The sequence below is a fragment of the Petaurus breviceps genome, unplaced genomic scaffold, assembly GCF_028583685.1.
Source record: "Petaurus breviceps papuanus isolate PSGF00001 unplaced genomic scaffold, PetGlider_PUasm1.0 118, whole genome shotgun sequence".
NCBI lineage: Eukaryota > Metazoa > Chordata > Mammalia > Diprotodontia > Petauridae > Petaurus > Petaurus breviceps.
The window spans coordinates 19,288,138-19,309,160 of NW_027185616.1; the positions used below are offsets into that span (position 1 = coordinate 19,288,138).

Below are 21,023 nucleotides of genomic sequence, written 5' to 3' on the forward strand. Positions count from 1 at the left end.
TAAATAACTTCTGACAACACAGAACTAAAATTTCCTTAAATTCACCTTAAATTTCTGTCTACAAACTATAATTTAAATGGGCACAATTCAAGTTTTCCACGTTCAGTTCAGTTAACACTTTGTAAGTCCATTTGGGGTTTTCTTGGCAAAGATTCTGGAGTGGTTTGTCATTTTCTTCTCCAGCTCATTTTACAGATGAGGAAACTGAGGCAAACAGGATGAAGTGAACAGGTAAGTGATACTTACACAGCTAGTCAGTATCTAAGGCTGGATTTGAACCTGGGTCTAGTTTTCCACATATAATATAATTGAAGAAGAATAGATATCTGAGGTCTGGTTCTTTTTTTTGGGGGGGGCATCCTTCTTAAAAGTCACAGGGTCTCTCACCTACTAAAACAGTACCTCTGCTTACATTACACCAAAAACTATAATACTAATCCAGTGTTTTAGCTCATATGGGTTTAAGAAGGTTTGCCTCTCTCCCCATTGGTTTTTGGGTAAACTACATATTTAATTTATTGAATAGGACTGCTGCAGTGGTAAAGAAGGATATCTGGATTGTCAGATTGCAAACCAAATATAACATTTAAGCATTACAGTTGTTTAAATGGTATCTATTAGAGTGGGACAACAGGTATCTTAAACAACAAAAGAATATGAAAGAACACAAGGGTTGCCTTTGCCAAAAAGGTTAATTTAGCCTCCCATTAATGCTTTTACTGTGGTAGCTTAGAAGAGTTCCCCGAAATTCTTCAAAATAAGAACAAAGCCAAAAGATTCTACTTTTAGTACATAAAGATGCAACTTACTTTCTGTTCACGATTAGCCACTCCCGAATATATGTCTGAACACAGTCCCTGACATGAGGATCCAGTTCAACCCTGAGGAAATGGAAAATGAAAATTAAAACATGTCATTACTTGGAAGAAATGTTGCCAGACCTGAGGATCAGATGATTCCACAAACATAATGTCACCCAACTCAGTGTTTTCGCCCAAATTCATTTCACCAGATGTGGACCATTTCTGAGGGAATGCAGAAGGAAACTTAATGAGACAACACAGTTATTTCATCCTTTGGAGAATGCCATGAATTGTAACTATACTTATTCCTGTAGACATCCTGGTGTAAGGCAGAGGAAAGAAACTGTGATCAATTACTAAAAAAATTTAAAAGCCACAATAACCCATTTTTTAAAGACTGAGTTGGAAATTCTTCAAACTATACAAAGCCTTGTTAGGAGATACAAGTTTTGCTTTCTTTAAAAAGTTGTGAAGAAATAAAATCATCTCATTCTTTAAGGATCTGGCAAGCATTTCATTGGTTTGGAGACTATTAAATCTGCTTGGTCATGTCAAAGCTGCTTAAGGACTTATCATGAGAAATACCCTCCAAATACTTCAGTATTATGACACCTTTGGTAATTAAAGTCATTAATTTTCCTTGTAACAAAAGATCTAATAATGGGAGCATGACTGGAGAAAAACAGTACTATATACTGCCTTAAACACAAGGTGCATTGGGACATTTTCACAGAACTGATTGTTTGGCAGTGACTGAAAAGTAGGGCACTTTGTTTTTTTAAGATTATCAGAAAGGGTGATAGCTATAAATTCAGGGGGATAGCTAATATGGTGTTCCAAACACTGATACTAAAAAAAATGAATTGCCTCTCTAAAATTTCATAAAATATCCCGTGCTATATAAGCAGCATCTGAATTAATTTGAAGACATTTTCAGGCAGGCTTTTCATCCCATTAATTCCTTTTGAGGAAAATTAACTATAAACCTTTATACAAAAGAAATAAAAAAGTAAATGATTCCCCACCATGGGTGAAAATAATAGCAACTACCCACATTAAATTCATAGCTCAATAAATGGACTGACAACGGGGTAAGGCAGATGATATGGACCACAATCTGTCTGTTCCTCAGGAAATAACCATTTTCAAAATACTACAGAGTGTTTCTAAAGAAGCATGTCAAGCAATCTGGAAGTATGAAATCATTTTTTTTAATCAAACTCTTTGATCCCAAAATTCCATTATTTGGAATATAGTCTGAGAGTATCATCAAAAACAACTAAAAAGGGAGCTCTGGGTTCAACGATTTTCATAGCACTATTATGTATAATTAGAAAAAAAAAAAGGTGGCACAGTGAATTGAGCACCTGCCCTGGAGTCAGGAGGACCTGAGTTCAAATCTGTCCTCAGACACTCAACTAGCCATCTGACCTTGGGCAAGTCACTTAACCCCAATTGCCCTGTCCTCCCCCTTCCAAAAAGCAAAAAAAAATTAAAAAAGTATAAAAAACAAAACAAAACCAGAAAGCTGGAAACAACCTAAATGTCCAACAATGGAGGAGAGGAAAGAACTCTATGATGTGAGATTATGACCAACAAATATGAGGAATTAAAGTACTTTGGAAAGACCTTTATGAAAAAAAAGCACCTTTTTAAAAAACAAAACTAAAATACAGTACACACTAATTACAATCATACTAGGAAAAGTAAATGAGGATTGAATGTACAAAGAATACTAATGGGAATTTGGTGGGAGGGATTTAAATGCAAAGACATTTTATACATTGGAACTAATTTAAATATAGTTACTAAACAAGTTTAGTTGCCTAGGGTGCTATTCGATGTTGTCTCTAATAAGATACTTAAAACACAAAATTAGATGAGGTTTATTACAAATTAAACCCATTAGTGTAAATGACAATTGTGTATTTTGATAACTAAGAGCAAAAGATGATGCAGCACATATGTATCTGGCAACCTCAGCAAGCTGTAATTGAATAAAATCTAGGACAGGCATGCTGATCTATCAATATAGGATAAGAAGTTGTATTTCTCAGTCTGAAATCTGAGTCTTGTGGGTGGGAGGTGAGAAGAGTGAGAAAGTTGACGTATACTTTCCTCTGATAAGAAGAAGATAAGAGACTTTATTTCACTGGTAAAATGTAGGAGGCATCTAATCAAAGTATGAGAACATAAGGAGACAATCTGAGTACAGGGTGTCCCAAAAGCATTAGTGCAGTTTTAAACTTCAATGACTTCAGAGATATAATTGCTGTCAACTTCCAAAAACACAACATTTGAAAAATTAATTATTATTGCTAAGCTTCCTATTAAAATTCAACATAACCATCATCTTGTGCTATACACTATTCTAGTTCATTTTTGATCTTTGTAAAAACTTTCATCAGTTGCTGCTCAGCAACTGGAAGGATTTCACTTGTAATCCTAGTCTTAAGAATAAGGTTTTAATACAAACAGGACAGTTTTGATGTGACCCCACAAGAAGAAATAAAAACAGAGATACATCAAGTGACTGAAGTGGTAAAGGTAAAGGTAAAAATTTACCCCTCAACCAATCCACAGGTCTGACAAAGTGTCATCCAGAAAATGGTGCATGCACCATGCATGCAGCTAGACACAGTGATAAAGTGCTGGGTCTGGAGTCAGGAAGACATCCATTCTGAGTTCAAATCCAGCCTCACACTTACTAGCTGTATGACCCTGGAAAAGTCACTTAACCCTGTTTGCCTATTTTCTCAGCTTTAAAATAAGCTGGAGAAGAAAATGGCAAACTACTCCAGTATCTCTGCCATGAAAACCCCAAATAGGGGTGGACATGACTGGAAAACGACTAAACAGCAATGGTGCACGATGACAGGGTGGGGGTGCGAGAAACCCATTTCATCAGAATTAAAAATTTTAATTTATTATTCAATTTCAGTGAACTAAATGAATATTAAAAATTAAAATAATTAAACTTTCAAACAATGTTTTTGTAAGTTTGTAGCATTTGCATTTCTGAAGTTATTCATGCTTAAAATTGCTCTAAAACTTTCAGGACTTAAAATATTTAAGATCCATTTCCCAGTGATTAAAGGGGCAGCTAGGTGGCACAGTGGAGAGAGGGCTGGGCTTGAAATTAGGAAGTTCAAATTCTTGAGTTCAAATTCAGTTTCAGACATTTCCTAGCTGGGTGACCCTGGGCAAGTCATTTCCTCATCTGTAAAATGAGCTGGAGAAGGATGGCAAACCATCCCAATATCTTTACAAGAAAACCCCACAAGGGGTCACAAAGAGTTGGACACAATGGAAATGAGTAAACAACAACAAAAAGGAAATGAACAAATAATTTTAAAAAGACTTGCAAATGATCAATAACCATATAAATAAGTCACTGATCATACATTACTAATAATCAGAAAAATGAAAATGAAAAGAACTCTTGACAGTTCACCTCAAACACTTCAAAGCAGAAAAGATGATAAAAGATGGAATAGTTGATGGAAGGCAGACCAAGCTGGTAAAGCTATGAATGAGTCCAACCATCCCATAAAATAATTTGGAATTTTGTGAGAAAAGTTACTTAAATGTTCATACCATTTCACCCAGCAGTTCCATTATTTGTCAGGAAGAAAAGTCCCATGAATACCAAAATATTCATAGCAGGACTTCTTTTTTAATTTTTTTTTTTTGGTCTTTATCAATCTGTTTGTTTACTTTTAGTTTACAAGATTCAGTTCCACAATCCCTTGAGTTTCAAATTTTCTCACCCTCCCTCCCCTTGCTCCCACCCATGGCAACATACAATCAAGTATAGGATCTGCAAATAGTTTCACATTAGACATTAGTCAGGTTATAAAGAAGGATTGTATTGGGTGGAATGAACAATGGGAAAGAGGAAACAAAACCAAACCAGAAAAAGAAAAAGATCAGGTAGTTTGCTTCAATCTGGGTTCAAACTCAGTTCTTTCTCTGGATGTAAACATCTCTCTCCATCATGAGACTTTTGGGATTGACTTATATCACTACATTGCTGAGAAGAGTCCAGTCTATCAACGTTGGTCGTCACACATACATTGTGTCTTTAATTGTGTACCAGTTTCTCCTGGTTCTGCTTTTCTCACTCAGCATCAGTTCACATAAGCCTCTCCAGGTAAATATGAAGACCGTCTGCTCTTCGTTACTTATAGCACAATAGTATTCCATTACATGCATATACAATAACTTGTTCAGCCATTCCCCAATTGATGGGCATCCCCTTAATTTCCAATTCTTTGCCACCACAAAAAGAGCTGCTATAAATATTTTTGTACATATGGGTCTTCCTCCCCCTTCTATGATCTCTTAGGGTTACAACCCTAGAAGTGGTATTGCTGGGTCAAAGGGTATGAAATTATTTATAGCCCTTTGGGCATAGTTCCAGATTGCTCTCCAGAATGATTGGATCAGTTCACAACTCCACTAGCAATGCATTAGTGTTCCAATTTTTCCACATCCTCTCCAGCATTTGTCATTTTCCTGTTTTGTCATATTAGCCAATCTGACCAGTGAGATGTGGTACCTCAGAGTTGTTTTGATTTGCATTTCTCTAATCAATAGTGATTTAGAGCATTTTTTCATATGCTTATAGATATCTTTATTTTCTTCCTATGAAAACTGCCTATTCATATCCTTTAACCATTTCTCAATTGGAGAATGACTTATATTCTTATAGATTTGACTCAATTCTCTATATATTTTAGAAATGAGGCCTTTATCAGTGACATTGGTTGTAAAAATCCTTTCCCAATTTTCCCTTAATCTTTGTTACATTGGCTTTGTTTGTACAGAAGTTTTTCAATTTAATATAATCAAAATTATCCATTTTGCATTTTTATAATGCTCTCTAATTCTCATTTGGTCATAAAGTCTTCCTCTCTCCATAAATCTGACAGGTAAATTATTCCTTGCTTTCCCAGATTGCTTACAGTATCAGCCTTTATACCTAGATCATGCACCCATTTAGACTTGATTTGGGTATATGGTGTTAGATAATGGTCTATGCCCAGTTTCTGTCATACTATATTCCAGTTTTCCCAGAAGTTTTTGTCAAATAGTGAGTTCTTATCCCCAAAAATGGGGTCTTTTGATTTATCAAACAGTAGATTACTATAGTCATTGACTGCTGAGTCTCGTGTATCCTATCTATTCCATTGATTCTGTTCCTCAGCCAGTACCAAGTAGTTTTGACTGCATAGCAGGACTTCTTGTGGTATCAAAAAATTGGAAACAAAATGGGAGATCTAATTAGGGAGTTACCAAACAAACTGTGGTATACAATACATGGTATCATTGTGCCAAAAGGAATCACCAACATGAGGAATTCAGAGAAGGAAGAGACCTGTATGAACTGTGAACTAAGCAAAGCCAAGTGAAAAATATACACAATGACTATAATGATGTAGCTAAAAACAATACTCAAAGGCAGCTGAACTCTGATTAATTGCAATAACTATCTTAGCCTCAGGGAACTAATGATAAAACACTGTCTCTTCCTTTCTCAATAGAAGTGAGGGGCTATTAGGGGTGGCCAGGTAGCACAGCGAGTAAGAGCACCGGCTCCAGTGTTGGGATGACCTGGAATCGAATCCGGGCTCAGACACTTAGCACCCACCCAGAAATACCTGGCCGTGTAACCTTGAGCAAGTTACTTAACCCCGATTGCTTAAAAAAAAAAGTGAGGGGCTATGAGTGAAGAACACTGCATATGTTATCACAGTCACTAGATGTAAATAACAAGATATATATACAAATATGTATTTACATAAATATATGATATAACTAACTAGATGTAAATAACAAGATATTTTAAATGGGAAATAGCCCAGAAAGGGAGGCAGTAGCAACTTGGAAGGGACTGGGAAACGTTTTCTGAAGAAGGTAGCTTTAAAGAAACCAGGAAAATCAAGGGACAGTGTTCTATGCAAGCAATAGGAAGTAGGCCAGTGTAGCTGAATAACGCTGTTGTTTAATCGTTTTTCAATCGTGTCTGACTCTTTGTTACCTCTTTTTGGAATTTTCTTAGCAAAGAAGTGGTTTGTCATTTCCTTCTTGAGATCATTTTACAAATGAGGAAACTGAGGCAAACAGGGTTTAATGATTTGCCCAGGATCACACAGCTAATAATTGTCTGAATCTGGATTTGAACTCAGGTCTTCCTGACTCCAAATCCTGCACTATATCCACAGTACCATCTAGCTACTCTGAATAAGACTGTGGATGGGGGTAAATTGTAAGATTGTAAAGGTAGGAAGGGTCTGGGTTATAAAGAGCCATCAATGCCAAACAGAGAATTTTATTTTATTTTATTTTTTGCTTTTTGGAGGGGCAATTAGGGTTAAGTGACTTGCCCAAAGTCACACGGCTAATAAGTGTTAAGTGTCTGAGGCTGAATCTGAACTCAGGATATTCACTAGCTGTCCTGAGAATTTTATATTTGATCCTCGAGGTTATAGGGAGCCACTAGAGGTTTTAAGTAGGGAAGCTGGTGTGAATAGATCTACATTTAGGAAAATCACTAAAAAGTACTGGAGTGGCGAGAAGCTTGAAGTAATTAGAAGACTATTACAACAGTCTAGGCATCATGTGATGAAGACCTGAATGAGGGTGATGGCCGTTTGAATGGAGAAGACATTGAGAGAGACACTGTGAAGGTGAAAACAAGATTAGGCAACAGATCAGTCATGTGGGGAGAGTGAATGTGAGGAGCCAAGGATGACCAATGTTGCAAATATGGGAAACTGTGAGGATGGTGATGTCCTCAGTAGTAAGAGGGAAGTTGGGAGGAGGAGGGTCTGGGAGGAAAGAGTTTCTGTTTGGGATGTGCCGAGTTTCAGGCGCTTACCATCTACTATGAGATTTCTGAAAGGCAGTGGGTGATGTGCAAATGGAGCACAGGAGAGACCTGTGTTCCAATCCTTGCTTTGCCCTAATGTGCCTCTGTTACTTAACCTGTTTCTCAGCTTTCTCTGTTTGTAGTTCTCAACAGTAAAATGTGGATAATCTACCTCACTTGAGGTTGTTTAGATAAAATATGTAAATATGCAAAATATGCCAGCAACTGTCCCCTCCAGCTTCTGGAAGAGGGCCCTGGCATAAGTTCCCATCTGGCCTTTTGTAATGGGAATGTAAATTTCAGGTCTTCCCTGGCCCTAGGCCATTTGATAGGCTTAAGTACACCTGGAGCCTGGGGCTGGTGGCTTATTTTTAAGGAGATACTTTGAGATTGAGCAGTGGGTCAAGAGGGTTGTGACATTCTCTGAGCCAGGAGAAGGCTATATACACCCTGATGTGAGGCTTTGTTTGGGGGCTCACTTTGAGAAGTGTTGTGTGATTTGACCAGAAGAGACTCTGGGCAGCCACTGAGAGCCCCCGGGCTTTGAAAACCCAGATGTTGATGCTTCCCTCTCTGGTGACTGACTAGGTATAGATGTAATGGTTGGACAGTTGGAGGCCTGTCTGCTGATCTGTTTGTTTCTTTGTCTTCTTGTAATTTCTGCTTGTAACCTCTGTATACTCTGAAGTTCAGGGTGATGACCTTTTTCCCCTGAACTAGGTAAAGATATATTTGATTGATTAAAGCAAGATTGTTAACCCATTTTGAGTTGCTTTCCTTTAGAAAAGCAGATCTAAGAACCTGTGTTGGCAGCCACCCTGGGGACGCTGGGGTGCTTGCTGCTACACCTTTCTAGAGTCTTCTAGGTCCTCACATTAAAAAAACTTAAATTACTGACAAATAACTACCATGGGGTAGGACCACGACTAAAATTTAAATTCTTGGGGATTGTGTGTGTGTATATATATACAGTTTATATTGTGTGTGTGTATATATACACACACACACGCATACATACTATATATGCTAATATAATATTATACTATATATGCTAATATAATTTATACTATATATTAATATAACATACAGTATATATAGATATAATATATGCTAATGACATATATAGTATATATACAGCTTTATAAAAATAAAAGCGAAAACAAATCCAGGAAATTATTATTATTTATTGTACCATTTTCAGGTGCTTTTGGTTTTTTTCCTGCTAGCTTTATCACTGATCAGATGGGTTGTTTTGTAGAAGAGGGATTAGAATTGCTTTGGTGGACCCCAGAGAGCAGAACTTAATGCTTATCCTGTCTTTTTTCTTTTTTCTCTCTCTTCCTTTCTTTAAAAAAATATATTAAAAGATGAAAGCCAACCAAAGATTCTATTTCTAAAGTGACACATTTATTAGGTGACTTCTTCTCTCCTTCCATGCTTCCTTCTTCCTTTCTTCCCTCTTCTCTTTCTTTCTTTTCTTCTTCCTTATTTCCTTCCCTTCCTTCTCTTTTTTCTTCCTTCCCTTCTCATTTTCCTTCCTTCCTTCTCTCCCTCTTTTCTCTTTCTTCCTTCCCTCTTTTTTCTTTCTTCTTTTCCTCCCTTCTCTTTCTTTCTTCCTTCCTTCCTCTATTTCTCCCTTCTTTCCTTTCTTTCTACAGGCAATTAGGTAGCACAGTGGATAGAGGAAAACCTGAGTTCAAATCCAGCCTCAGACACTTATTAGCTGTGTAACCCTGGGCAGGTCACTTAACCTCTGTCTATCTCAGTTTCCTCAACTGTAAAACAGGTGATATTAAAAGCCCCTTCTCAAAGGGTTGTTGTAAAGATCAGATGAGATAACATTTGTAAAAAGTGCTTGGCACATAGCAAGCAGATGCTATATGAACGCTCATTTCCTTCATATCTCTTACCTTTGTATTGGGTCCTTTTGCTCACATATTAGCCTTAGATGATAACTTTTATAATTCTAAGCTTATATGATCAAGCTACATCTTCCTATATGGGTTATTTCATGAACTTAAAAAAAAAAACAAGTTGGACTTAGCTTACGCAGCACTTCAGGGAAGTTCTATAAACAGTAATGCCGGGTAAGAAAGGACTCACCCTTCCTCTGGCAGAGAAGCCTGCACAGTCCGGCATTCCTTTGGTGTAAAGACGACCTCCAGATCATCCTCTGTGAAGTCGCCAAGCTCTTGGATGAGTTCTGCATCCAGGCTATTTAATTGTGTCATCAGAAGTCCTTCAAAATCTGCTGGCTCCACTGGGTCATAAAATTGAGGCTGGAGTGGTAGGAAGAAGAAAAAGAAAAAAAACAACCCATGGCTTGTTAGGTATTTGAAAATTCCTACAATGGTGTTTCTTAAGGTAAAGATGTCAAAGTATCCTTTAATAGGATACTGAATTTTCATGCAATATTCCTTAAAGGGGGAGCCAGGTGGTATACTGGGCCCAGAGTCAGGAACACCTGAGTTTAAATCCAATTTCAGACGCTTACTAGCTGTATGACTCTGGACAAGTCACTTAAACTCTGTTCATCTCAGTTTCCTCATTTGTAAAATGGAGGTGATAACAGCACCTAACTTTCCAGTGTTGTCATGAAGATCACATGAGATACTTGTAAAATGTTTTGCACAGTGTCTGGTACGTAGTAAATGTGATATGAATGTAAGCTATTACTATTACTCAAAAAGTGCTTCAATTTCCCTTTACGCTGCTCTTTTTAAAAAGCTACATAGCAAAGATGTTACCAAAACGAAAAGCAATGATATAGAAATAGAAAAGAAATACGATATGGGGTCAAGTCATAGCAGGATGGGTCATTAAAAACATCCCAAGGCAGAATTTTTCTGAACTTAGTTGCATCCCAGTGAGAAATCATGAGACTTAGAATGAGATCATGAGATGCTGGAATTTTTATGATTTTAAAAAATATTTTTATAATTCCTTCTGCAAGAGTCACCGTGGAATAGTGGAGAGAGGCCCAGCCTTGGAATCAGGAAGACCTTGGTGGTTCCAGCACAGTCCCTGCCCCATACTACCCAGGTATATATGTGTCCTGGTCAGCTCCCTGAGATCTCGAGATGCAGAGAAGTTGGCAAAATGCTTCAAGGAGGGATTCCACACTGGGAGTTCCCCACACAGATGAATGCACAGGTCCCAGCTCCCTTGACTTTTCCAGCTAAACCTCCAATGTCAAACATCTCCTACTAAGTTCTTACTAAGGTCATGTTTACTCACACAAAGGAAACTAGGGCAAATGCAAGTACATTCTGGTATTTTAGGCAAAAATGGTTTTTTTGACCTCAGTTCTCCATATTACATTTACTGTGTAAAAACACAGCAAGGTTTCGTGCTGGGATCATAGGCTCATAAATATGAACTTAGAGATCAGCTTAGAGGAAGTATGAATTTGTGGAAGGTGAACTGGACTTGGCATTGGGAAGGCCTGGGCTCAACTCCCACCCCTGACCTTTAGTATCTGGACAAGTCACATTAGCCTTCTGAGTCTCAGTTTCCTTATAATACTGGATGGCCTATAAAGTACCTTCCAGTTCTAAATCTACGATCTAATCCAACCTTCTCAAAGATGAGGAAAATGAGGTCTAGAGAAATTAAATTATTTGCCCAAGGCAACATAGGTTGAAAGTCAGGATTGAACTCTTGGCCTTTGGCTCCAAATCCAGCACTCTCTTCACTTATATCACAGCTTTTTCCCAAATACCACAATGAGGCACTAATTATTTTGAAGCAATCAGGGTTACGTGACTTGCCCAGGATCATGGAGCTAGTAAATGTCAAATGTCTGAAGCTGGATTTGAACTCAGTTCCTTCTGATTCCAGGGTCATTGTCATGGCAACTCTTTAGAAAAATAAAGGATTCATTTATATGAAACATGTTAAGTCTTTTATGGTCATTGGTCATATGGTCTCTTGCTATCCTTAAAAAGTACCTAACTATCCTAAAACACTAAGGATGCTAGCCAAAGTCACTAACCATGGTGGTCTGGAGGCCAGTCAAAAACAGAGAATCAAAATTCTACTCCTTGAGCTCAGCTGTCTTGGCTGAGACTGGATGAGCCCAGGACACTAAGAAAGTTCTTACGAAGTGTGTCAGTCATATGGGCAGATGGTGGGTGAAGCCCTTCCAGATTATATTTACATGGAACTTGAAACAAGGTAGCATCAGGTAAACAGCAGCAATGGAGATACAGTACTGGTGTAAAGTAACTGGGAATGTGCAATTCCTTTGGTTTCAGCAAAAGTATCATGCTGACAAGGACAGAGTCAAAGCCACAGACGGGGAGAGACCCATCCAATGTAAGCAGTAACTGAAAGGACAAATTATCCTTTTAACTTGGGAAGAAGGGCCAGCTGTTCATATGATGGGTTTATTTGGCCACATTTGTCCCCATAAACAGTCATCCTTGAACCAAAAAATGAAAATATGATGTCTGTATGGTCAAATATTTTATAAAACACAAGTTACTAGTATCATCTTCAAAGGACATCCATTGAACACCTAATTGACCGTGATTCTATCATTAAATACTTATTGAATACCTCCTGAAGTTTGGATGTATTTTATGCACTAATATTATGCATAAGATGTAGCCAGAAGATTGTCCCTCTCTTAAGTCAAGGGAACCTTTGCTTGGCCAGATCTGCTATTTCCCTTTCCATTTTAATGATCTATCTATATTAAACAGCCTAGAGTAATTCATGTTACCTGGACCAGCTATCCTGGAGGCAGACAAGAGAAAGAAAGACAAATGGACAGAAAGAGGGATCGCCTCTCCAAATCCCTCAGACTCAGTGGGGAGTATTGCCAGGGGTAAGAGGTGGCAGACTTTGCATAAATTGAATCTATATGAAAATTAGGTCTATTTGAGAAGGTATTCTGACAGGTACTTGAAGAGCCCCTCTGTCAGGAGAGGGAGATGGTGGAATCTGGATGTAAAATACCACAAAATGAAACAGACCAGAGACATTTGATGTCCAAGGGTTGGTAAAGAACTGTAACGCTATCATGTCAGCTGATCATGGACTATAATATAATAGCTCTATGATCCAGGCACCCAAAATCTGGTAGCTAGAAAGAAGGTAATAAGCAACATTGCTGGGAGAGATCTGGATAGCAGAGACAAGAAACTGAAAATAGCAACATCAGGAAGAAACATCCACTATCCCTAAAGGGACGGAGAAAAAAGGCCAAGGAACATCAATAAGAGGAGAGATGCTGGTGAAAAGGCAACGAGATGCAGAGTGATGTAGAGGAGAAAACCCTGGCTTTTTTTTCCTCTCTCTCATCTGGGCTCCACTGTGGTAGATAGCTCTGTAAGATATGGGAACTGTACAGTTCTCTGGAAGAATGCTGGCTTCCAGATGTGAAGAGTGTCTTGATTCTTTATAGGCTTGGGTGCAAATGTCTTCTGTGTTCTTTATTGTGTAAATAAAATGGTTCTATGTTTTGATGCCTTGTAAGCTTAAGGACTTTTTTAGGGGGAGCTGGTAGCCGCCTTTCAGAGAGTGGAGATACTGAAGTTCCCATGTTCCCCTTGGGTGGGGACAGTGAGCCAGAGAAGTGAGAGGACCCCCTCCCAGAATGTACCCAGGACTTTTATCCATGTTAGGAGGGAGCTCTGACACAAAGTTAATACACAATAATATTGTAGCTATTGAGATAAAATCTATTGTTTCCCCAAAATTAGCCCTGAATAATTTAATCATCCTCTGTTGAAACTAATAATAAAGGATATGGTTAATTCCAAATGTAAATGCTCACCAACACATTGTTAGAGAACCAGGCTTTAAGACAGGCCACCAAAAGGTTATTCTTATCACTATTAGCATAATAATTTAAATTCCAGTAACTGAAAACAAGGAAGGGAAATATCAGTCCCCTTAATAACACAGGGCTGTGAGGCAGTTGTCCACACACACACACACACACACACACACACACACACACACAGTCCTTTGAACAAATGGTAATTCAGAAAATAAGTGACAAAGTTTCTTTTATACCGTCTTTAAAATCTCAGCTAAACTAAAAAAAACCACACACCACCAGAAAAAGGTTATATGAAGATAAGCACAGAAATAAAATAAAATATTTATGAATGATTTTCTCATCTGAAGTATATATTATTCTTGCACCATGCATGTATTAACCATCACATAAATGCATTTAGTTAAAACGTGTTTTTCAGAATGACAGAATTTGCCAGCACTGAAGGGAAACTGAAAACTGCCAGCTTTCAATTACTTTGAGCTATTCTTTTTGGTGGTGACCTGGTTTGAGAAAGGACAGAAGTAAAATAACTATTATCTTGACAATCGAATTCCCTGTAGTCCAATATTTTTCTTTTTATCTCCCCCAGCACTAACACAGAGCTCTGCACATAACAGGCCTTTAATGAATGTTTGTTGAATGCAGAAAAAATAATCGGAGCAAATCTGTGCTCTTTCCTGTCTTATAATTCATAAAACACAAGTTCTCCTGACAGAATTAGGTATAGTCCAGTTAGCTTTGGATAATAAACTTTTACAAGGCAGAAAGTCTGGCTGTCTGAATCAATTCCTGTAGTAGAGCATGATATTCAGTTAGGACCTTTTTGATGTTGATAATAAAATTCAATTCAATATGTTTTAATTAATGCTTACTCCGTGTCTAACACTGTGCTAGGCACTGTGGAAGTATTAAAGAAAAATGGGAAGATCATTTGCAAGTCACTTCACAACAACTTCTGTGTAAAACATTCGGAGAAGTATGAGAAAATTGTTCCTATGTGGAAGGCCCCTAAGGTCTAGGGCCAACGACAAAGCAGCTTGTTGTGGTAGGAAAAACATTCATTGTCCCTATCCCCATGTTCTTTCCCCAGCAGGTGCTGCTGCCTCGTTCCTCTCTCCCCTTCCACTCACCACTACCACATGTGTGTGACCCTCTATCCCTGCTTACAATGGAAGCGCAGGAAATGGTTCATTTCTGTCTTTGTCCACCTAGTTCTTAGAACAGTGCCGAGCGTACAGCAGGAACTTGGAGCACTATCTTTGTTTTTGCAAAGACTCGTTAATCAGATTACATGTGAAGAAATGAAAAAAAAAATGCATTGAGTGCTTACTGTGTGCCAGGCACTGCTGGCAACATAGATACAAGTGAAAAAGACACTACTTGTCTTTAAGGAGGGGAAAGACTGTATGTAAAGAGGGGCTAGAAAAGAGATGGGGCAGAGTTTGGAAATGAGATGGCAGCCTGGTTCCAGGAAAGATATGAAAGCTCACCCATCAGAGCCCAAAGTCTGGGATCTGATAGTTGGGGAAATGGGTCGGATGACCAAAATATAGGTGGCATGGTTTGGTAATGTCCAGGAAATGACACGAAAAACACTAGTTTGGGAAAAGATAAAGTGAAATCTTACCCTTCATAGCCCAGAGTCCATATTCCCTTAGATGAAAGGAGGAAGAATAGATATAGTAGAAAGGGTTATGGATTAAAATCCTGGTTCTGTTTCTTCCTCCCTATATGACCTTCAGTAAGTCATAATTTTTCTGGATTTGTTTCCTCATCCCTAAAATGGTATGGGAATGGACTTGACCTGTGGGGTCCTTTCTGGCTCGAAGTCTGATTCTCTGATGCATTACACACTTTGATCTCCATGTTGCTCTTTTTTTTCTTTGTTTGCTTTTAGGCAAGGCAACTGGGATTAAGTGACTTGCTCAAGGTCACACAGCTAGTAAGTGTGAAGCATCTGAGGTAACATTTGAACTCAGGTCCTCCTGACTCCGGGGCCAATGATCAATTGACTTCGCCACCTAGATGCCCCTCCATTACACACTTTGGAGGGGAGTTCAAGGCACAATACAGGCTCTGATTTGATGTCCCCAGTACAAACCCCTCCTTTTACTAAGGAAGAAACAGAGACACATTCAGCCAGCTGCTTGTTGTCAAATTAGCAGAGGAAGGGTGGGGTCACTCATTTCCTCCAGCATAAAAAACCAACCAAGCAGCACCTGTCAACTATCTAGCTTTTCACCTGCCGAAATCCTTTTCCTGTTCTGTTGTAGATGCCTTTTGTTCAAGGCCGTAGAGTTATTCCCCATACACAGTAAGAGAAGAGGGGCTAGATATCAGATTTCTTGTGTCTTCCCCATGGTGTAATGAAGTTCATAGAAATACTGGTAAGATTTGGATAAGTCTTAAAGCAAACCTATATAACCCTTGAAACCCTCCAGGATTCAAACCTAGAGCATTTGCTTAAGAAAATGAGGATTCAACAGTGCATATGGGGAGAGGGTAAGATGGGGATTGGCACCAAGAGCTTGGGAGAAGAAACACGGTTTTTTCACTTATTCAGTGAACATTTATTAAGCACCTATGGTGTACCAGACACTGTGCTACATGTTGAGGATACAAAAAGAGGCAAGGAAACCCTTTTCTTAAGGAGCTCACAATCTAATGAGGTGGGGATGGGGGACAAGCAAACACATATGTACAGATAAGTAATATATAGTATTACAGGAAATAAGTAATGGAAGGAAGGTACTAGAATTAAGAGGGGTTGGGAAAGAGGATGAGAGGATTAGCTTTTTTTTTTTGGAGGTAATCAGGATTAAGTGACTTGTCCAGCGTCACACAGATAAGTGTCTCAGACTGGATTTGAACGCAAGAAGATGAGTCTTCCTGACTCCAGGTCTGGCACCCTATCCATTGCACCACCTAGCCACCCCTATCACAACATCCAACAAAAACAGAAACAGGGAAAAGGCTGTTATGTACTCATGAGATCTGCTTCTCCTCAGTCCTTTCTCCCATTAACAAATTGGTATGAAACCCATGTATTGATTTAGACTTTAACTTTCTAGTCTGTTGAGTCAATAAAAATCCACTCTTCTTTGAAAGACAAACATTCAAAGGGCAACTGATTCAGAGCCTAATCACATTTTATCAACTCATTCACCTTTTAAATTGTCCTGTATTGGCAAAGGACACAGCACTAAAGGAAGTTTTCCAAAGTGAAAGACAGTATTTGTGACAAGTATTACGTGAAAATCATATGTCTTATGGCTACAATTTTTAGTGAATTTCCAGTATATGTCATTTGATACCCTTTCATCATGATCAAATAGTTCTGTCCCAGGAGCCATTCCTTCCATTTTGTTTCAAAGACCTTCTATGCTCACAAACTTTAGACCCTTTAATCTCTAGAACAGGGTTTCTTAGTAGGCGTACATGGAGTTTCTCCCCACTAAGGAATTTTATGGGTAGATTTCAGGGGAATCTTGAAGTATTTTTAATATTTTGGTGACTGTACTTAAGAATAAATGATTTTTTCTGCATAATCCTATGTATTTTACTTTATGCACTTAAAAAACAGCATTCTGAAACAAAGTCTGAAAACAGGCTTCTCTAGACTGCCAAAGGGGTCCAAAAAAAAGGTTAAGAACTTCTGCTGTAGATTATAATTATTCCACGTTTTGCTATATGTGATATATGGTGGTTATTTCCAATCCATCTTACTACTTCAGGGCATAGATTCTAACCTCTGTTCTCCTATAGTATCACTTTTGCCCTTTTTCACCTTTAATTATTTCAGAACATTTTTGGTAGTTGATATTGTCATTTTAACTAGGAGAGCACATATATAGATAAATAATAAGCATTACTCCATAGTCTAGGGGTCTATTAGTTTCCTTGGCTAGAGCATTATGCTGCTGGACCAAAGGCAGGAGATTTCTTGCCTATATGGTTCAGTTACTTTCACCAAAAAGTCATAGCTTCCAAGAGAAGGAAAGCAAGTATCATTGTACCCTACCTTGGTCAAACTTCAACTGGAATATTGTGTTTAGTTTTGGGAAAAACACTTTAGGGAGATCAACGACAAATGGGTGAGCAGCCCGAAGGGAGCAGCAGGATGGTGAATAGTCTTGGTTTGTTCCACCAATGGAACAGTTGATGGGAATCAAGGGGGGTTTAGCCTGGGCACAAGAAGACTTAGAGAGCAAATAGTCTTTCAGCATTCAAAGGACCACCACGTGATTAAATGATCAGCCTTGTTCCTTGTTCCAAGAGCAGAACACTAGGCATATGATGGGTGCAAGTTGCCACAAGGCAGAGTTAGACTAGATGTGAGAAAATTCTTCCTAATGATGAGAGCTGTCCAGCAGTAGAATGGGTGACCTCAAGAGGCAGCGGGTTCCCTTCAAGCAAGGACTTTTTGGTGTAAGCATAGATTGAATTACAGGTCACTGAGATCCCTCTGAACTCTGTGAGTCTATAATTTGAGGTTCAAAACCCTGGTTCTGCCATTTACTAGCTGTATGATCAGCAAGTCCCATCATTGCTCTTAGCCTCAATTTCCTCATCAGTAAAATGGGGATAATGTTTGTCACACCTATTTCACAATGTTGTTGGAGGATAAAATTAAATAAAAAGTGCATATAAAGCACTTCTTTCAACCTTAAAACACTATATTAATGTAAGTTTTTCTCATTATAGTTCTTATAGATGGAAAATGCTTCAATAAATAATTTGATTTTAGGTAGGGAAGGTATTATTAGCCCTGATTTAGAGATAAGGAAACTAAATAAAGCCCAGAGGAGGTTAAGGGACTTGCCCAAGGCCACACAGCTATTAACAGCAAAGGTCTGGGAGGAACACAAGTAGAATTTGGAGCTCTTGTTTTGTAAGTACTGCGGTCATTATGTTGTTGTTTCAATATTGTCTGACTCTATATGGTCCATTTAAGGTTTTCTTGGCAAAGGTACTTGAGTGATTTGCTATTTCCTTCTCCAGCTCATTTTACAGATGAGGAAATAGAGGCAAACAGGGTTAAACGACTTGCCCAGGGTCACACAGCTAGTAAGTGTCTGAGGCTGGATTTGAACTCGATGAGTCTCCCCGACTTCAGATCTGGTCCTCTATCCACTGTGCCACCTAGTGGTCCCCACTCATTATACCATACTATTTCCCACCCCCCACAAACCCATAATGCACTATGTTATCATAAAAGGCACCAGATGAAAGAAGATGAATCAATTAGTATATCCTATCATTAATGTGTGAGAAACAATTTAAAAGAAAAACAGAATGTCATTAAAATTATGAAATTTAAAAAATTTTCTGTATAAAAACAGGAAGAACAGAAAAAACAAACAATATCACAGGTCCATGAGACATGCATTGTAACTGGATTTATTGTAAGACAAGGGGACATGCATGTGAAAACCTATGCACGTGCAAAGAATTCACCATTCAAACAGAAGCTTGCATATTTATTACAGTATAACAAAGGAAGGAGGAAACAGAAGTCTCCTCCTAAATGGGAATGGCAAGGGAGGAGGAGAAGAGCCTTAGGGGTGGAATAAACCCTTCCCAGAGGGAGGAGCAAGGCAAAGGTAGGAGCCATATTCTTTTCCCTTGGGAACCACTAGACCATGAAGATCTGCTTATCTTCAAGGGTCCCAGAAGCACAAGCCATTTCTCATGTCTAGTAAAAACTGCCTTGGTGCCTGTTTGACTGCCAAGGACACATTATATCAGCTGGGGTTGGGGGGAGCTTCATCCTTGACATGTGTGGTGCCTCTTGGGTCCAGTGTTTGTAGAAAATAAGGCAACTCAAAAAGACAAGCTCAGGGGATCTTCAACAATACACAAAAATCCGATTCTGATGTCTCTTTGTGAGGGCGACAGAACTATGGTTTCCCAAATGCTATACCAGCAGATTGCAAGTTCTGGTGGTTCTACCCATTTGGAAAGATTGCAGGTAGGGCTCTCATAAAGGACTGTGCCTATTGTCTGAGGACCAGCCTGGGGAAGTTGATAAAGGCTCATCACTAGTACATGGGCCACCAAGTGAAGTAATTTGGGATCATAGGAATCCATCCAATAAAGAAAAATACAAACATACTCAGTTTTAAGCAGTCTTTTCCCCCCCTTTTTTTTGGAGGGGGGAAGGCAGGGGGTTTGGGGTTAACTGACTTGCCCCAAGGTCACACGGCTAGTCAGCATTAAGTGTCTAAGGCTGCATTTGAACCCAGGTCCTCCTGATTTCAGGACCGGTGCTCTATTCACTGCACCACCTAGCTGCCCCCATCTTTTTACCTTTCTGCTGTGAAGATACCGAAGAGGATACTGAGCATCATATAGTTTTGTGACTAATTATAAATGTTCTTTAACTCTTTGTCCTCCTTATTCCATTACCAAAGAGCTCAAGGACAGTGTCACAGACTAAAATGTCATTGAGAAGTTTAACTGATATGAAGCCACAAGGAGGCCAAAAAGTCTGAAAACCACCTCAGCCAGTTACTAGGGAAACTGAACTATGTCAATATTGACATTCTCACAATAAATGAGATGAGAAGACAGGAGGAAGTTATAGCCAGATGGAAGATGACTCACAGAACCTTCTTGGAGAGACAAATAAAGGTGTCAGTTTCATCATTTACCTAAAGGTATTTCATTTTTTAAAACCACTATTATTTTGTGATATTTGTTCATGTTGCCTTGCTATGTTTAGGATTAACATAACTCAAAGTGAAAATGATGGATAGTGTAGCTTTACATCAACATCTGTTGTAAAGGATGAGAAAGTACAAACATCCTATTAAGGACTGACCCCAGTAGTAAGAATACAAAGGAAAACCTTAAAAAACATATCAAATGCCCAAACTAACAGAATATCAAATAAATATCTTAAATAATGTGATCTCAGAAATAGAAATAGAACTACTTATAAAGGAACTACTGAATAAAAAAAAAACAAACTCTGGTCCTGATGAAATGATATCAGAATTCTATCAAACTTTTAAACAATAATTATATCAGTATTTTGTAAACTATTCTGAAATACTGAGAAAGAAAATAATACACCAGATTCCTTTAATGAGGTAAATATAGTCCTAATACCAAAATTATGAAAGGAAAAAACACCAAAGAACTATAAACCAATATCATTAAGGGATATCAATTCAAAAAATTTAAATTAAATCCTGTCAAACTGATTACAGTACCTCCTTTACTCCTCATTTTGCTGGCAAATAGAATTTAAAACATGCCCACACATATTACCAGCCTTTCTATATATCACTAACAAAAGCTTTTTTTTTCTATCTAGGAAACAGAAATATAATTTTTTATAAAATGCATAAAATATCTGGGAGTTAACTAAGACCTTATACAAAAACAACTACGAAATGCTCTTTCCAGAAATAGAGGAAGACAAATAAATAAAGAAATGTTCAAGTGGGGGGCGGGGAGAGCTAGGTGGCACAGTGAATAGAGCACTGGCCCTAGAGTCAGGAGGACCTGAGTCCAAATCCACCTTCAGACACTTAATACTTACTGGCTG

The 21,023-nt window shown here is 38.4% G+C and overlaps 1 protein-coding gene across 2 annotated transcripts in view; it reads right to left on the reverse strand.

Moving 5' to 3' along the window:
- Positions 1 to 21,023, reverse strand: part of DOCK8 (dedicator of cytokinesis 8) — a 329,548-nt gene that overhangs the window by 217,914 nt on the left and 90,611 nt on the right. For both annotated transcript variants that reach the window (XM_069086859.1, XM_069086866.1), the window contains exons 3-4: positions 9,781 to 9,956; positions 810 to 881 (exon numbers count right to left, since the gene is read on the reverse strand). In XM_069086859.1, coding sequence (XP_068942960.1) covers positions 810 to 881; positions 9,781 to 9,956 — 248 coding nt within the window. The remainder of the gene's footprint in view (positions 1 to 809; positions 882 to 9,780; positions 9,957 to 21,023) is intronic.